This window comes from Electrophorus electricus, chromosome 15 (genome assembly GCF_041902795.1).
Source record: "Electrophorus electricus isolate QZ-2024a chromosome 15, ASM4190279v1, whole genome shotgun sequence".
Taxonomy (NCBI): Eukaryota; Metazoa; Chordata; class Actinopteri; order Gymnotiformes; family Gymnotidae; genus Electrophorus; species Electrophorus electricus.
Window position 1 is genome coordinate 4813537 of NC_137511.1, and position 17652 is coordinate 4831188.

The window sequence follows — 17652 nt, forward strand, 5'->3', positions numbered from 1 at the left end:
AATAGCATATTACATACAAGCTTTGGAAGTTGTTTATTGCCTTTCACTCACTGGGCGGATGGCCAGCATGCAGTGTCTCAACTTGCACTTCTTAATCAGCTCCATTTCCAGATAAGCACTTGACAATTAATCAGCTATTAACATGAAACAGCGTGTGAGATGATGATTATTAGATATTAGCCTCTGTCATCATTACATATGATCTGCATGCCAACTTTCTGACTCTGAGGAAATAACACAGCTTATGATGCCAAAGCAAATTTTATGAATGGGGAGAAAAAGTTTGTTTTATTATTATTTGAACATGTTTATTTCCATTATATGTATATACATTATAAATACAATGGAAACAGATTTTATTAGAAAAATATTAGCTCTCCTTCATTTGCCATGAAGGATCAAATATGGCATACATTATACAATGGTCCTGAAAGGCTGCATGGTTCACGTTCAGAATGGGTCATTTATTTATTACAGGAAACAAGGGGAGGCACACAGATATATATGCAAAGGTAGAGATAAGTTCTCTTATCTCTTACCTGTTTGTTCACATAAAATAAAGAAAAATAAAAAAGCACAACCTGAAAGAAAGTTGCATCAGACAAGGTTTAAGCTGCAGAGTCTAATCTACCTAACAGTTATATTGTTTTTATTTTGGCAGAAACATCTAATGCAAGCCTGAAGGTACAAGAATAAATTTAGAAGCAAAAGACACTCAAAAAAAAATAAAAATACATGGAGTGCATTCAATCAAGGAAGTAATGTTAGGGTGATTAAGTGTACGATCACACAACAGTTTAACCAAGGCAATAATAATATACTTGGGATGTCATAACTGATTTGACAACATGCACTTAAAAATCTTGCAATACATAACACTCGTTGTGGTTCCACACTGCTTGAGTTCCAAACTCAAGAAACATATTCTGATTCTTTTATGCAGCTTTCCTTGTTCTGAATACTGTTGAAATTATGTTCCAGGTATGTGACAATACAATATTGAAATGTGGCAACATCACAGAGGTGTTTCATGAAAGCGTTACTCAAATGTGGACTCTCATTATAGTACTACTTGCATATGACCACTGACATTTAACTGAACAAACTGTATTAAGTGAACGAATTGTTCACTGTCATCAAACACACCTGACCCCTATGGAAAGAGAAGTCAGAAGATCTGCCATTCACTGGAAGTTGAGTGTCCTTGCAGTAATAAGTGTTAACTTATTACAGCACATTCCACATCAACCTCTGATTATATAGTCTATTGGTAAATGTAAGTATTATGCATGGATTTATCTTCGGTCCACCCACTGGGCAATGTTACTTCACAGGTGCTCAGGGCTGCATCTGACCTTGAGGGACAGGTGGCTCTCCACCTGCCCACTAACAAGGGTAGCGGCACAGGCTGTATGCCACGCTCCCCCCACAAAACGCCACTTCCCACGAGAGACAAACGGCATGAGCTGCAATAGGCTGTCGCCTCTGTCGGCCGTCTCACTCACGCATGCTTAGATCAAAATTGACGTTGTGACAAAGAAAAAATTAAACCAAAAGTGAAACCATGAAACGAATAAAAGTAAGAAAAAATAAATAAGTCCATGAGTTGATTATGGCAGGGGGAAAGCTATTGCATGCGATAACTAGAGTTACAGGAGAGACTGCCTGTCTTCCCAGGGCAGGGCCGCATCCAGGACGGCGGTCTACTCTCTGGTCCCAGTGTCAGAGCCTGGTGGGGCTTGAGGATGTTGCTCCCTCCTCACTTTGCCAGTCGGAACACAGCCAGGTCCAGAGGCTCTCTGCTGGGCACACACCAGTCGTCTGCCCCCTGACTCACCTTGTAGTTCCGCAGAGCCGTCTTGTTGTACACTGGGAGCCTTTCCACAGAGTCTGTGGATAGCGCCTGAGGGGAAAAGAACACACCAAGGCATTTCTAAAGCAGTGCCTTGTTTAAGAGAGCATAACACATTTGCATAAAACATAAATCTGAAATAATTCCTTTGATAAATAAAGCAGAATTAGGCTCATTAAAACAATCCTGTTTTATTTAGTACTTCTGACTGAGTTCATTAGATTTAAAGAAGCAAGCGTACCTTGAGGTGAATGACAGCATCGGTCCCGTAACCCTCCATAGAGTAGAGCTGAAGGTCTCCTTGGAAGTACCTTGCATAGAGACGAGAGATCGGCAGCCCATACCCAAACCCAGCCTGTTGACAAAACAGGACAGGTATTCGAGGACCCACACAATGACATGCTGCTAATAACTTGTGCAATGCAAATCACACAGCTTTTCCACCCTATCGCTCTACCGGCCACACTGGCGGTTGAGCTCAAATGACGGCGTGGAACCTCTTTGTGTCAACTGTAAAGAAATGTAATGATAGAGAAAAGAGCCGCGTCTCACCAGAGGAGCTCTGTGCTGCTGGTCAGGCTGTGGAATCGGGGCTGTGGAGTACAGGTAGCTGAAAAGATTCTCGATCTTCCGGAAAGGAACTCCACCACCCCTGTCAGTCATCTGCAGGCAGAGAGAGACAGCAGACATTAAAGCTGCAAGGAAATGGAACAAAAAAATTAATAAATCACTGCGAGGAACAGTTGAAGCCCTGTGATACTGGGGTAACACACGGACAGGACAACTGACAGAGAAAAAAAACAAGCGTCTAATGTTTCACTGGCCTCTGGTCAGGGTTGCACAATTGCGATTGATTAGGACAAAACAAGGTTCAGTATGTTGTCATAGTAACCAAATAACAAGGCCACTGATCTGATGCATTATATCCTAGCAGGTGTGGATGTCTGTGTCTTTCCAGGAAATGGAATGCTCAGGTTTCTATGGGACTGGGTTAATAGACTTTTAATGTCAAATGATGCATGCAAAAACCTATCTAAAATTAGCAACGGCAGTTTGCCTGCATTAATGAATAAGGAAGGATTTTAAGGACTGAATATAACAACCCAGTAATGAAAAGAGAGAAACATCATCAGTAATTCAAGAGATTTAGAGATTCAAGATCAGTTCAAACCAATGGTGTGCAATGGATGTGGCTGATTGATTTTCTGCAACTAAACCCCCACTCCCACCGCAAATTACATGCAACGTTAAATTATTGCTTGGATTCCCAAAATACGACTCTAATTGCAACTACAGACAACAACAAGAATGGTATGTACGCTGGAGGATAGTTGGTAGCCAGACATACCTTCCATGGTTCATCTTATAGAAACTACATACATAGCCTTTTACTTTCTGAGATTTATAGAGTTGGCCCATCTCACTGAATCATTGTGAGATTTTAATTAAAGAGTAGCCTTGAAAAACACTTTTGAATTATAAATGCTCCAGAGTCTGTCTCACTTCAAAGTTAACTGACTAAGGTAACTTGTGCAAAGACAGTGACAATAGACTTACATTACAGAACCCTTCAAAATATCACCAAAAGGGACACAGCAGCGAGTCCCTGCAATACTAATGAGCAGTTTTGAGTAGTACCACTCTCAGATAGAAATGCATCCAATAGTAACAAAGAATGGGAAAGTATCTTATATGAATAGGTTGATGTTTTTTTTATTTATTTTACTTTTTTAATAAATGATTTATTATTTCTTTCCATCCACCTTTTTGTAACCCCTTCTCTGAAGCTTTAGAAGGGACTGACTGCCACTGATTTAAAGTAACAAACATTACTTCAACCAACCTTTATAGAAAGATCCTCTCCTCCGAGAGCCACCATAACCTCAATAGGTGGAAGACTACTGCCTTCATTATAGTTTTCAATAGTTGCCCTCATAGCATTCTGATGAAAGAAAGATTTTGTCATGGCAACACTCAGTATACGTTATGTACATGATTTTGTTCTAGAGGACTGCATGAGAATGATCAGGCTCACCTTGAACAACTCGAACAGCATATGGTAGAGATGAGAGGGCACATACACTATGCTGATAGGCTGGTTCTTGTTGTTTGCTGTATAACAGAAACAGACAAAAAGAAATATGAAAAAACTTTTGATCTGTTTCTTTGTACAAACATCAATGCCTCTATCTCGTTCATTGGAGTTCAGTCACAGCGTCAGTACTGTTTCAGTCAGTCAGCCATATCCACTCAAACACAGTGCATGCCTCAGTAAGTTGAGTGATTATCTATGAATCTAATGAGTGAGCACACAACTTGCTGAGTGAACAAACATAATGGCGCTTCACCCGTCATGGGGCTCGGACAGCTCAATGACACAGTAGCTAGGTGTTGGAAACGAAAGCAGCACAATCCATCACTCACTATTGAGCTCCTGCAACACCAGGGCAGGGGAGCTGAGGTAGTACTGGTCACAAAGCATTTTGGCACTCTCATAAGCCTCTGGATACAAATGAGTCATTAAAACATGTAAGAACATCAAAAAGTGCAAAACATTGACATATGTCTGTCATAGATAACAGAGTATCCACATAATACTACAAGAAAAGAATGCACTTATTCTACACCTTTGACAACCTCTGTCACTTGACAGTGCTGGTCAATGCTCCCAATGGTGTTGGGATGAATAGGATTTGTGGCCCCATCAAAAACCAGAGCTATAGGATAAAAATAAAATAGTTAACCATCATGTGCATAAAACAGCTGAAATAAATTAATCTAAATATACACTGGGGACAGTAAGTCTTCAAATTGTGACTGCTGGTTCTACAGAGCACCGTCCTCAGTTTGTCAGTCAACAGTGGTGCTTTTTGAATGGAAATGATTTGGGGGGCTTAAGGAATCTTCCACTTCTATTAACTAAAATAAAATGATGTCCTGTTGAAACTTTAGCCCTATTACACATAATATGCAAATATACATTTTTTATACAAGAAGAATGTTAAAGATTGTATAGATTGCAATACTCAATCTGCTTTTTTTGTTACAGCAGATCTGAAAACAGAGGTAGCAGCTTGGTAGTAAGAGCCATGTTATCAATCAAGCCTGCAACTTACTGTGCTGGTTGATAAGCATACGAATGGATATGCGACTCATGTAGAATCGGTCTAAGAAGTACTGTATGTTCTGATTGGTGAGCGGATCTTGACTGAAAGCCTCTTTGTACTCAATCACGCCTTGGGCCATGGTGGGCACGACATCATTGTGTCTGTTTCTGATATTCACCAGTGTTTCCACAAACCTGAAGGTTAGAGCAGGTGTGAAAGAACGTATAGAAAGCCAATAATAATACAGGCCAAAATTGTAGAATGGATCTGAGGTTCGTATAATCCTACTGCACTTACTCTCCCAGAACACTGTGATCATCAGGACTTTTTTCCAAGAACTCAAGGATCTCCATCAAACTCTGAACATACCTGAGCACAGAGTGAAATGGAGTACATGGGATTCCTTCAAAGTTAACAACTACAAAGGGCAATGAGTATCGGTACACTAAGTAACACATATGAGTAAAGTGACAGCTTACTGTCACTTTACTGTCACAGGTATTCTCACATCTCACAGCTATCACAGGTATTCTCACATGTCAATATCTTGAATTACTGATGAGATACTCTGAAATTGGTTAAAAGTGCCCCGTGCACAAAAGATCAACTTGGGCAGCATTAAGCAAAAATCCAAAGTTTGAAAAATGACTGCTGTAAAGGACAACATGGGAACTGTGGATGGCGTGTGTGTGTGTGTTTTGATATGATCTCTAAGGTTTTTTTTATTACTGAGGAGTGTTCTAAGAACAGACAGAATCTTGTTCATACAAAAGCTGTCTTGTTCCTAAAATAACTTTTGTAACTTTTGCAAGTCGCTCTGGATGAGAGCGTCTGCTAAATTCCGTAAACGCAAAATAGCAATGAAGAGACCAGCCTTTCATGTTTTTGCATTTCATCTTAATTTAACTATATCAATTGATCAGCTTGCTTTTTTTAATTAATTTTTCTGAGGCCATCCAATGAGGGGTGTACTACTAAAACAAAAGGTAAATCTCTTTAGAAAGCTTCCTCCATTCACAGAATTTAGCTGACATATCTATGCAAAGCAACTTACAAGTATGACTGAACACAAGCTGAGGGTTAAGCGCTTTACTCAGGGGCCCAATAGTGACAACATGGCAGTGGTGGGGCTTGAACCACCAACCGTATGATTACTAGGCACATATCTTATCCACTGAGCTACCACAGTCTGTAAATATGTGTAAGGAGAGGAGGAAGTGAAAGTAGGGCAAAGGTTACAAAGCCCCTCTTGGAAGGACTGCTCAGCCTAGCCTAACACTGTACAGAAAGTAGGCAAAAGTTCACCTCATTAGTGTCTGGGCCAGTTTCAAGTAAACCAGGGAAGAGGTGTTTACTATGTACTATCAATATAGCACTTTTGCAAAAGCATTTACAAAGGGCTATTTAAAAACCAGAGGAGATGCAACCAGGATTACGACGATGAGATCAGTGATTTATATAAATCTGACTTACCAGCTATGTACCATCTGAACGGATGGTGTGGAGAGCAGTCGGTCAGGCAGTAAATTGATCTCTTTCATGATGTTTGACAGACGCACAGGTAGTTCTTGCCTCAAGAAAACGAATGACGTTTTCTCACATGCATTTGTGGAACCTGCTCAAACAATAATTTTACATAGTTGTGTTTGACAACTACACGTAGTGCCAACGGTTAACAACACATAAAAGGTCGCCTCTTTGGTTCTTCATATACCAACATATTTAAACACTGCACAATAGACCATGGACTTGAATGGACACTAGTTGTCTACCAATATAATGCAACACTGGATCAGTGTCAAACGTTTTCGCTAGCTAGGTCCTTAGTTAATCCCTACACTCCAAACTCGGAAATCATACACTGTCGAAATTAAAATAAAAACATGGCAGAATAGCATTTAACACCTAGCACATTATACTTAACGACTTACACCCTACTGAGACCGATTTTTTTCTAGCTAGCTAAATATGTTATCTGCTGCAAATCTGTTTTGCAGTGCGCCAGGGTTCTGAACAATCTAGCTATAGCTTGCTAGCTACATTTTCGACTTTATTCAGAACGATAACGTTTGAGAAACATACTCACCAAAATCAATAAATTGTTTCATAGAAAGAGGAGACGGCGAGAATTTAGCAAAGTGCTCGATGTGTTTCGGCGCACTGGCCAAAGCAGAATTTTTCATAATAAACCTAACAAACTTCATTGCGAAGCGTTATTTAGACTTATTAAAAGATTACAGAAAGTGAGAAGTGAATAAATATGCAGTTGCCTACAAGCAACATAACAGGACAAAATGTTCTATGTTTTACAACGCGTATTTTTGCCCTGAAAAGGCTTGCGCGTATCAAAGCCCGTTATCCAATCAGAGGTCTTGTTTTGGAGTTCAGCTGTCGCTCTGTCCAATACGGCGCGGGGGTGGGACACTGTGACATTGTGAATATGAAAACATGTTGAAGCAGTTGGTCTGGAGTCGTAAACATGTGTATGCGCTCCGTCCTTTACGTTCTTAAGCCTTGTCTGCTCTGCACGTCTGCAGCGTGGGCAGTGAAACCAAGTCAGATCAAACAAGTCCCGAGTTTCCAGGAGCAGGAGAGACGTTAGGGCTTTGGCAAAAATTCCAACATCACTGAAAAAAGCTAACTATAGTTTCTATCTCCTAGTGTCTTTGAAACAGGATATTGTAAATAATCAATTATATCAAAATAAACGGAAAGCAATTAAAATCTTACAGTTACTGTCACTCAGTCCAACACTTCTTTTTCTTCTTTTCTTTTCTTTTCTTTTCTTTTCTTTTCTTTTCTTTGTTTGTTTTATTCGTTTTTGTTCAAGTTCACTGAAATCTCTTAAGGCCAATTTTCTCAGGATAGTGGAAAACTTTTCCTAATGAATAATTTTGTGACCACCATTTTCTGGTTTTGAATAGTGAATTATCGCTAAGGACAAATTGTTCCATTCAAGTGCAATGGACCAAATCCATTCTTACATAATTAAAGCAGCCTCAATGAGAGGCAGGTTGGTTGTGCATATTTCACACTCCTGTTCCAACCAGCAATCATTCAGGCCTGACTGATAGCCTATATGACTCACCTTCAGAATTTAATTCACACTGACATGAATGTTTAATATAAAAAGAAAATCTCGCAGTTACTGTTAATCATTTTTTAACTAATAGACATTTTTGATTAAACCTAGTGAAATTAAACTAGTGAAATTGTGTTAATCTGCATCATCTGAGACTGCATTCATGGCCCTATCCTTTGTGGCCTATGGATTCTTGTATCCTTCAATGTGATGGCAAGATGACTTGGTTAAATGACATGAGCATAGACCTATGCAGGGTGTTGTTTTGCTTTGGGAAGTGTTTGTGTGTGTGTCAGTGCACACTGGCTGACTATTGCTGCACAACTGCACCTCTGTGTGGTCAGTGTGGCAACATCTATCTTGTCCAGTACCATTGGATCCTGTACCAAAGGCCCAGCTGTGGCTAATTTCAAAATGACACAGTTTTCCCAAGAGATGTTTGCTATTTGTTGCATGTGCTTTTGTTCAATTTAAACTAATATATTTTTAAAATATTACTTTTCTTAGATAATATGTTTAGTCTTGTTCTTTGTAACATATACTAAATGGAGATTTATTACATTTGAAGCAGAGAAGACCATGCCTAAAATATTTTCCACAAGCTAAAAAACAACTAATTATAATCACATCTATCTGTACTCATATTTCCTACTGGGGCCTACCACTTATTCTCCAAATCTTGGTTCAGTAAGGTCTTTTTAAATTCATATCATAAAGCTAAGCTTTATAATACGTTCCAATGAATATCACAACATATGTTGTTAAACTGCAGAACTGCAGCATATGCTTGGCCCTCTCTCCTTGGGGTCCTATGGGTCTGATAGCAACTGCATACCAGTACATTTCCAGTTCCTAACCAACTATGCATCCCTTCACCCAGGCCATCCCATGTCTCAGTCCCAGGCAACTAATGTCCTGATTTGCACTGTCTCTAAATGGAACAGCAGTTCTAATTAAATTAATCTCATTAAAGCATCCCCATGTCTTTCTAGTTCTCACTTGTGCATGCTTGCTCTCTCTTTCTCTCATTAACTATGCTATTTTCGTCTTTTCCATATTATTATTATTATTATTATTATTATTATTATTATTATTATTATTATTATTTATGGGGTTTAATTGTGTTTTCCCTGAATCTAAGGCCTTTGTTCTGTTTAGTGGCCTACTGGCAATCGAGCCTTCTCAGCTCAGAGGTTCCTGATCGAAGTGTATTATCTCCTCTTACGCTTTTGTCATACGCAATGCAACACAAAACTACTTTATTTGGCAGCTTATGTGACTGACATGCCAAAGAAAGGCTTCTAGGACCATTTTAACTATACGATTTCAATTAAGCCAGTCTGTCTTTTGTATTATTGGAGGAAGGCTTACGGTTGATGTTTTTTTCTCAGCAATGACGCCTCTACCAGCGCGACGCTAATCTTCACCAGTCGAGCGCAGAACTCTCTTCTCTTCCATAGTCAGCGCAGTTGAGAAGAAACGCTCTTCTGACAGCGACCAGAGAACAGCAGCGGGAAGCAGCAGGCAGCCGGTATACAACAAACGAGCACTTTTGGGGTCCGGTGCCCCCACTTAAGGCATGGCATACGAGGAGCAATCGATGGCGGATCGTAAGTATTTCGTTATGCATGCTTTGGGTTATTCGTTTGGCATGCTTTGGGACTATTCAGCCAGTGCTACACCATATTCTGCGTTCGGTATACAGTGGCGGACAGCGCTCAGTGCGCACAGCCATGTTTAACAGACTGCTTTACAAATGATCGTGTAAATACCAAACAAAAGCCACGTAAAGGGCTTTCGGAGGAAATCGCTGATTTAAGATCCAGGAGAACGCTCATGATCTCCTCTTAGGACTATTGTATTTAACGTAAATGATGTAAATGTGTTCAGTTTTTAAACAAAGCCCAATGCATGTACTTAAAGGGGACTCGGGCGGTTTGACATCAGCAGCACCACTGCTGAGTAGTTCGTCAGAGGCAATACAATGAACTGAATGCAATGGCAAGGAATGTCTTCATCGACAGGAGCAAATATTCAGGTGAAACGTCAAGATAAGAAAGTCTGTTGATTAATTTATCATGAAATTGGAGTAGCCTGTCGTTTTGAGGGGAGAATATGAAATGTGTCGATATATAATCGATTTCTGTGGTAAACCCAAGTTTCTGATAAGTATCTACAGGAGATTCGATCTCTCGGTATGTTCTCTGTGTTTTCTCTATGATTTTCTACATAGAAGCATAGTCTATGTCTGTGCTGTAGAGTTGACATAACGATGCTGCATTTCCCTGGTTTGGCATTACACTTGCCTTTTGGATTATTTCTTCCTGTGGAAAAAAATGAAAATAAATGTTTGCGGAAAAGTTCGGAAAAAGCGGTTGAACATGGGCTACACCTGTCTTTCAGCTAATATGAAATCATAAATCACTGCGCATTGACTGGCACTAAAGCCATCGTCAGCAATTCCAATAAACAGCGAAATGAACAAACGGCGCTTGCACCCAAACAGAGAAGCTCTCCAGCGTGACAGTGAAGGGGGATAAAATCAGAAGTCAGCACTCTCACTTGATGCCAGACAGCTGTCCAAATTGGTGTTTTATCTCAGGCTTACTTAAGACTTGGTTATGCAGTTCATAATGAATAAGAGTGAACGTTAAGTTTTGGGACTTAGTGTTTTCTGGCAATGTGCTGGTAGTACAAAGCGAAGGGGCCGTTGCCTGGACAGCTACTAGTGCTGAATCATGTCGTAGCCTTTCCTCACCTGGTTTGAGACATTTGGGTGTCCGAAGGGGCTTGTAACAGTAAACAGGGATAAATACACTTATACGACTGTTTTGCTTAGACTTGGATAGTGGAGCTCATCGGCCTTGTTTCCTGAGCTTTTACGCCAGCTGAGAAGGGTACCTCAGGACAGCTGAATGTGAATCATTTTACAAGACAGTTCCTGTGAAAAAGATGATTGTTGTGAGGGCATGAATCATAATGTCCCAAATTATTTCTTTTTAAATATTGTGCTATGTGTGTTTGTAATTAGAGTGACCACAGAAGGATTAGAGCCTCCTAAATCGTATTTTCTTTTGCCATGAACTGAATGTACAAAGTTTATGTTCCTGAAAACTCTGATTTCAAATTCCAGAGAGGCAAGTCTGTCATTTCTCAGTTGTATGAATATTACTAGAATTGAACAGCTACATTTGCAAAGAGCTGGGTTTACCTAGAGAGCCTTTGTGTCTTTTCATTTATTGTTCCTGGGAGATAAGAAATTTTGGCAAATTATGGATAAGTATGTATAATACACTTCTACAGTACTTGGCCTTACTATCCTTCAACATTTTGAGGCTTGACATGATTACCGTGAGTTTGATTTTCAGCTCTGTTGTCATGTTGCTTTTGAGACACTGTTTGAAAGAGCTGATCTATGAGTCTGATACTGGGAGATAAATCACAACTTTTGTCCTATGGCTAACCATAGATCTGACATTTGTTTCCTCTCTCTCGCTCCCTCTGTGAAATTTGCGTTTTAATTGTGATATATATTGTTTCACTACCAGTATCTGAAGTATCAACATATCAACACATGAACATCGTTAAACTTGTAAAGTAGAAAAATTGTCTGGACAGTGCAGACACCAATTAAGTGTCTGCTTTCTTACATTTGGAATAAATAGTAATGTTACTTGTCTATAACAATGTCAGTGGCTTGATTTCCTTCTATACTACCAGATTTGATTACTTGGGTTGACAGATATTTACTGCTCATTTGACCACTCTAAAGTCAGAGTTTGATCTGAAGTTGATACACAGGGAGCTCAGGGTGATTGGAGGAAATAGGCCCTGTACCGTATTTGTCTCTGCAGGTCCTTCTTACTCCTGCATGCATCCAGATGGCACAATTTAGCAATGAGCTTGTCAGAGAAAACATAGCCAGAGAAGCAAATCTGAAACCATGCATTTTTGATGAGTTAGGCAATTTTCCATATCTGTGCTGTTCATTATTGTGTGCTTTGATTACCTCCCCTTTCATCAGGAGAGGCAAAATGTGTCAGAACCAAATGATGTATTTGTGTCTTCAAGCACATTTCTTTTCAAATGCAGATAGCGGATGGAGACATATTGTTCTTGGTCTCAAAACCTATTCATAAATAAGTTATCCTTGTCCAGGTTTAATAATATATGCCATGAGCAGTCTTTCAGTTCTGCTTCATTAAGGACCTCTGCTATATCATTTATGCTTTCACACTTTGTCATGTTGCATATCATTTCACAAAATAGCATTGGCCTGTGCTGTAACTGTTACAAATTAGCCAAATTGTTGTTTGGAATTAATCTTAAAAGCACCAGCATTAAATTAATTTTGATTCAGCCTAACTCTGTAGAAGTTAATTTAGCATCAGTGATATCTCTCTGTGGTCGTGGTTTGATTTTACTGGTGTCTACATGTTCATCTTAGTTTTGGACTTCAAGTTACTGACACTCTACTTTCCAGTGGGATTTATACTCATCTTTCATATGTGCAGTCATTTAAGTGCTAAGTTCTTATAATACAATTCCAAAGCCTTCTAGTAGAGCTCAGGGACCCAACAGAGCATGGTGATGCTGAACCTGCCCGAATGTGGACCTAATGTCCTTCTTTCCTTCATACCAGTTTGTCTTTCTCACACCACCCAAGAAATATTGATGGAGAATCATAGGTTTATGTAAGCCGCTTACGTCCTTGGTCCCCCTGTGACAAGCGACAGCAGATCCAATGTCCTGGGCAGGGCTGGAATATTCATGAACGTCTGGGCAAGTTGCAAAGGGCACTCAGAGAGCAACAGAGCAAAGGAAAGAGGACATGAGAGGACACTAGAGTAGAGAGTGAGGTGTGAAGAGAGAGAGAGAGAGAAAAAGCGAGAGCACCTGGAGTGGTGCGCTCCTTCAGCTCTTTAACACGCCTGCCAGGAGTGCCAGAATATTTAACAGGCCACACTGCCCTACCACGTGTTCTTTGTTTGTCATGTGTTTTCTCCTCTACGTGATGGGATGCAGCTCAGAACAGATGGTAAAACGTTCCTTTTTGATCTCTCCAGGTCTTCAAGAGCTTTCAAGTTACTGCATGTGTTTGCAACTGCGCTGGTCAATTTTCAAAGGCAGTTCATTTTTAATAGATATACAGATAAACAGGGAAAATGGGAGAGAAAAAAAATCGCTGCCCACCTCTGTAAATGAAAGGTGGTGCAAACAGAAAGATCCACTCTATGGCTTCTCAAAGACCCAAAGGGGCCCAGCGTGTGAGCTCAGATCACTGAGCAGCACAGCTTTCGGTGGCGTTGAAGTGCTTCTGACAAAGCTGATGGATCACAGGAGATGTGTCTCTTTGGATGTTTTTTTTTGTTGTTTTTTTTTTAGATTTGAGAGCTACAAAATATTGGCTTGCAAAAGGGGCAATTTCTCAAAGATGACATCTCCATCCTGCCTTCACCCTTACGCCTCTCTCGCAGCTGGCATTCATCACCGTGACACTGTTCTGGGTACTAAATGCAGGTCAGTGGCTAGGTTGCAGGCAATCTGATTGGAGTCCTGCACAAAGGCTCAGCCTGCTGTTGTTTTGTAGTGGTAGTGAATCACGGCGAGGCAGCAGGCTCAGGTTTGCATACATCACTTCATTGTGACAACAACTTCTTTACGACTCTGATAAGAAATGCCCTCTGTTAAGCTTACTGAATGCTGCTCTTAAAGAGGAGTTTAGCCACTGAGAGATTGAGCCTCTCCTTAGCTTTTCCTTCACTTTCAATCTACTCTCACACTCTAACATTCTCTCTTTGAAAGAATGCCTCTTATTTTCTGACTTGCCTTCTGTCTGTTCTCCTCCTGCCTCTACTTCTGCTATTTTCTCTCTTACGTAACTAGATGCAGAGTTACCGACCTTCAAATTCCTCTATACCAGCTGCTTATTCTCAAAGGAGGGCTAGCCAGGAGTTGCCAAGCTCCTCGCAGACTCCTGTTTTAATTTGTCTTAGGGGAGCAGTTTCTGATTCCTGCGTTGGAAGTCAGTGGCGGTATTACATTCCATAGCGTAACACGATGTAATTAGCTTGGTGACCTTTAAACTTCTTTGAGACTCTGTTGTGCTTTAGCACTACAGGGATGCTGTATGGGAAAAAGGTTGCTAAGCTGTTGTACCTATGTGTTGCTGTACACTCCAGCAGAGCCAACGTATGCACAGGCTTTTCACTGGGAGCCGTTCTCCCAGGCACTCCAAATATCAGCAAACACCTGCCTAATCGCGGGACCACATGGAAATGATGTAACTGTTCTGTAATGTGACGGACCCTGCAGCCCACACAAGGCGCATTGCCTACTATGGAGGCGTAATAAAATATAATCTGCAAGGGAGAGTGAAAGAGAGAGGGAGAGAGAGGTTAGTAAGGTTCATGAGCTGAACATTGGGAAGAATATGCCATGAGAATGAGATGCATACCAAGGATGTAACAGCATGGAGAATATGAACAGACAGGGAATGTCATGCACTGAAGGGAAGAGGGAGGGAAGTAAAGCACTAAAGCGGCAGAGACCTCTACCTCGTGACGGGAATTCATATGGAGTACATATTACTGGATTTTGTAGTTGAGGAAAACAGGTTACCCACTTGCCATGGTCTCATGGCTGGACTGCTGAAATTCCCTCAGGTTGCCCTAAAAATATTCATCTATGCTTTTACTCATCCCCTCTGATCCTTTCACTTGCCCTCTCTCTCTCTCTTTCTCCCTCTCCCTCTCACTCTCTCTCTCTCTCCCTCTCCCTCTCCCTCTCTCTCTCTCTCTCTCTCTCTCTCTCTCTCTCTCTCTCTCTCTAGATTATATATATATATATATAAAATGTATCTATCTTTATTTTTCTCCCTTTCTACTTCTCTGCTCTCTCTTGTTTTTTTTGTTTTCTCTCTGTCTCTCCCACCTTCAGTCTGCTGATGTGGGTAGTGGACAGGGCTGTCATCAGATGGATGATGGGTATTGTTAACATGCCTGTAAGTCCTGCTAATAAACTGATGCAGCCTCTGCGTGATTGCTCCAGGAGGGGTTGTTGTCGAACTTCAGATGATTCCGTCTCCCTTAGTTGCTGCCCTGAGAATGCCGCAGACGGAAGTTGCTTTAGCCAAAGAAAAGAGGCTGACGTGTAGAAATGAACACGTTGGCAGGAGAACAGGGAGAGTGGACAGATTTCCTGCACACGTGGCCACCGAGGCGAGCGTACAGTGTGCTAACCTCCATGGGATTGCAGTGCTCCCTTGGAAATCAGACCATCTTTCTGTCTTTGGATCTTTGGGTTCTTGATAAATGATGATGATGATGATGATGATGATGATAATCATCATCATCTGTGTTTGCCTTCTACAACTGAGCATGTGTGTTCATGTGTGCAGGATCAGGTTTATATGTAGGTATAGTACCCTTTCATACATAGTTCAGGGAATAAAAATTGTATTCCATATGTGTGTTTGTGTGTATGTGTGTGATTTGACTTTCAAATATAATATAATTATATAATAATTACCCACTTAAGTGCTTGCTCTTTTAAGCTGGTGTTGTTCCTGAATAAACTATTATTTTGGAGCTGGTATTTATCAGTGTGGGACTGTACATTACCACTGTGTGTGGGTTTCAGATGGACTATACAGCTTCCCTCCTCTGCATACTGAAGTACCAGACTCAGCATCACTACTACGCCACTGACAGCCACTTCCCCTTTTCCCTGCTCCTCCTCTCCTCTCCTCTCCTCTCCTCTCCTCTCCTCTCCTCTCCTGCCCATGGTTTGCAGGGTACTGTGTGATGAACACTACCGCCTCAGGCTTCTTCTCTAGAATTTTCTTTTTTTCTATCTGTTGCTGCTCAGCGCCTCCCTCATCCTCTTCCTGTCTCTTCTCTCAGCATGCGTGTGCTGTGACGTCAGTGCCTGATTGTCACGGGAGCTCTGGAGTGGGTTTATGTGATAGAAGTGACTCCTGGGCATCCGAGACAACAACCACCACATGATTGTATTTTGGTTTTATATGTGGAGCATAACAACTTTTCCCCTTCTCACCTTACATCAACCCTACAAGCCTGAGGCTGAGAGGGACAACAGATCTGCATGCCAGTGTTAAATGTCCTTGTCAAGGACAGTTCAGACCTCTCATTTGAGTAATGGAGCAATGCATCAAAACAAACATGTGGAGCAAGAAAGTCTCTTGCGCACAGCGAGCGGAACCCCAACCTAGAATTTCTTTCCAGTGTTCCAATGCCACAAACCACTCTTTCAGCTCTCTCTCTCTTTCACACAGTGATTGGAAACCTAGTCTAGTGTTTCTCGGTATTAAATCTGGGCTGCCTGCTGAAGTCACCATGTGACAGCATAATAAACCAGCACATCTTCTGCACCATGCTCAGAAATCTGAGCTTTAAAAGAGCTCATATCTGAGTCTTTGCTTCCACATGTCATAGAGATATGCATGCCGGCCATGATGCCACAATGCAGGACCCTTTCAATCACACCAACATGTCCACCACCATCACTGAGCTCAGGTGAATTCATGCATACGTGATGAATGAGGAGCATCACAAGCGTATCTCTGTGTGACTTTTTGCGCCAAGTTTCACTCAAATTTCATTGTAAATTTTTTTATACATTTATTCTAACGTAATTATAATTGAAGTATTTATTGTGTATTTATTTTTGCAATTATTTATTTTTGTGTAAAAAACACACTGTAATTTCAACATTTCTCCAATGTTGAGGCTCTTCACAACTCACAAAAGCCAAAGTGCATGCACAACTGGGTAACCACCATTACCAAAAACTAAATTAATAAAACTGGGGTCACAAATGTCTTCCATTTGATGCTCCAGTGTGTTGATATCATTACAATGAATCATGATGCCTTAATGCATATACTGCATGCATAACGGTGTCAGTGAGGCTGAGTATGGTCTTAGTCACCAGGAGGCCAATGTGGGTTTGTTTAAAAAGGTTCAGCAAGCGATAGGACTGTGAGTTAAAAGTGAGCTTGATGGGGGCTAAGTCTGGAAAGACAGACCTCACTGTTAAGCCTTCTAGAGATGTCATGGGCTTAATTTAACGAAACACAGATGAAGGGAAATGACAACCCCAGTGAAGAGCTTTGAAGTTAGTGTTCTTGTAGTGGGCTGGGCTGATGGAAAACCCTAATGGTTTGCCACAAGGTATTTAACATCTTAACCCTGCGTATAATTACATTTGTATATGTGTATAATCCTGACTCTCTACATACAAACACATAGTACAAATTCTATTCAACTTTGATGCCAGAACTGTCTGATACTGTCAGGATACGGCCCCTCCCCCGAACGCCTCTGTGTGCATGTGTGTGTTCATCAAAGTGGCCACGCCCTCACTGTGTCTCACACCTGCTCCTCGTTGTGTCATTAGCATACATGTATAAAAGTCTATAGTTTACGCGTTTGTGTTGTCGGTGTTTGACCCCGTTAGCCTGTGTGCTAAGTGTTATATGTTATGTGTGCAAATAAACGTATGTCCTTGTGCCTGCAACTCGTCCGCGCAGCCTGCTTGAACCTCCTCGTTACAGAAACGACCGACAAAGGATGCCTGGGAAAGGGAAG

General features: G+C 41.0%; 2 protein-coding genes across 5 annotated transcripts in view; one reads left to right on the forward strand and one right to left on the reverse strand.

Annotated features, from left to right (window-relative positions):
- Nucleotides 1–443: 443 nt before the first annotated feature.
- Nucleotides 444–7288, reverse strand: pdk2a (pyruvate dehydrogenase kinase 2a). Of its 4 annotated transcripts, XM_027029388.3 has the most exons (11): nt 7046–7285; nt 6433–6574; nt 5257–5328; nt 4969–5153; nt 4480–4569; nt 4277–4354; nt 3888–3964; nt 3696–3794; nt 2405–2515; nt 2094–2207; nt 444–1903 (listed from the first exon to the last, which is right to left on the reverse strand). In XM_027029388.3, exons 1-11 carry the CDS (start codon nt 7161–7163, stop codon nt 1760–1762), a joined length of 1230 nt encoding a protein of 409 aa, XP_026885189.1. In that variant the 5' UTR covers nt 7164–7285; the 3' UTR covers nt 444–1759. The 4 variants fall into 4 exon arrangements, with proteins under 4 accessions (XP_026885189.1, XP_081554413.1, XP_081554414.1 ...); XM_081698287.1 differs by lacking the exon at nt 5257–5328 and having other exon boundaries at nt 7046–7287; XM_081698288.1 differs by lacking the exon at nt 4277–4354 and having other exon boundaries at nt 7046–7287.
- Nucleotides 7289–9428: 2140 nt separating this feature from the next.
- tbkbp1 (TBK1 binding protein 1) overlaps nt 9429–17652 on the forward strand; it is a 37785-nt gene continuing 29561 nt past the window's right edge. The window contains exon 1 of the mRNA XM_035533853.2: nt 9429–9651. The gene's annotated coding sequence lies outside the window, so the exon portion shown is untranslated. The remainder of the gene's footprint in view (nt 9652–17652) is intronic.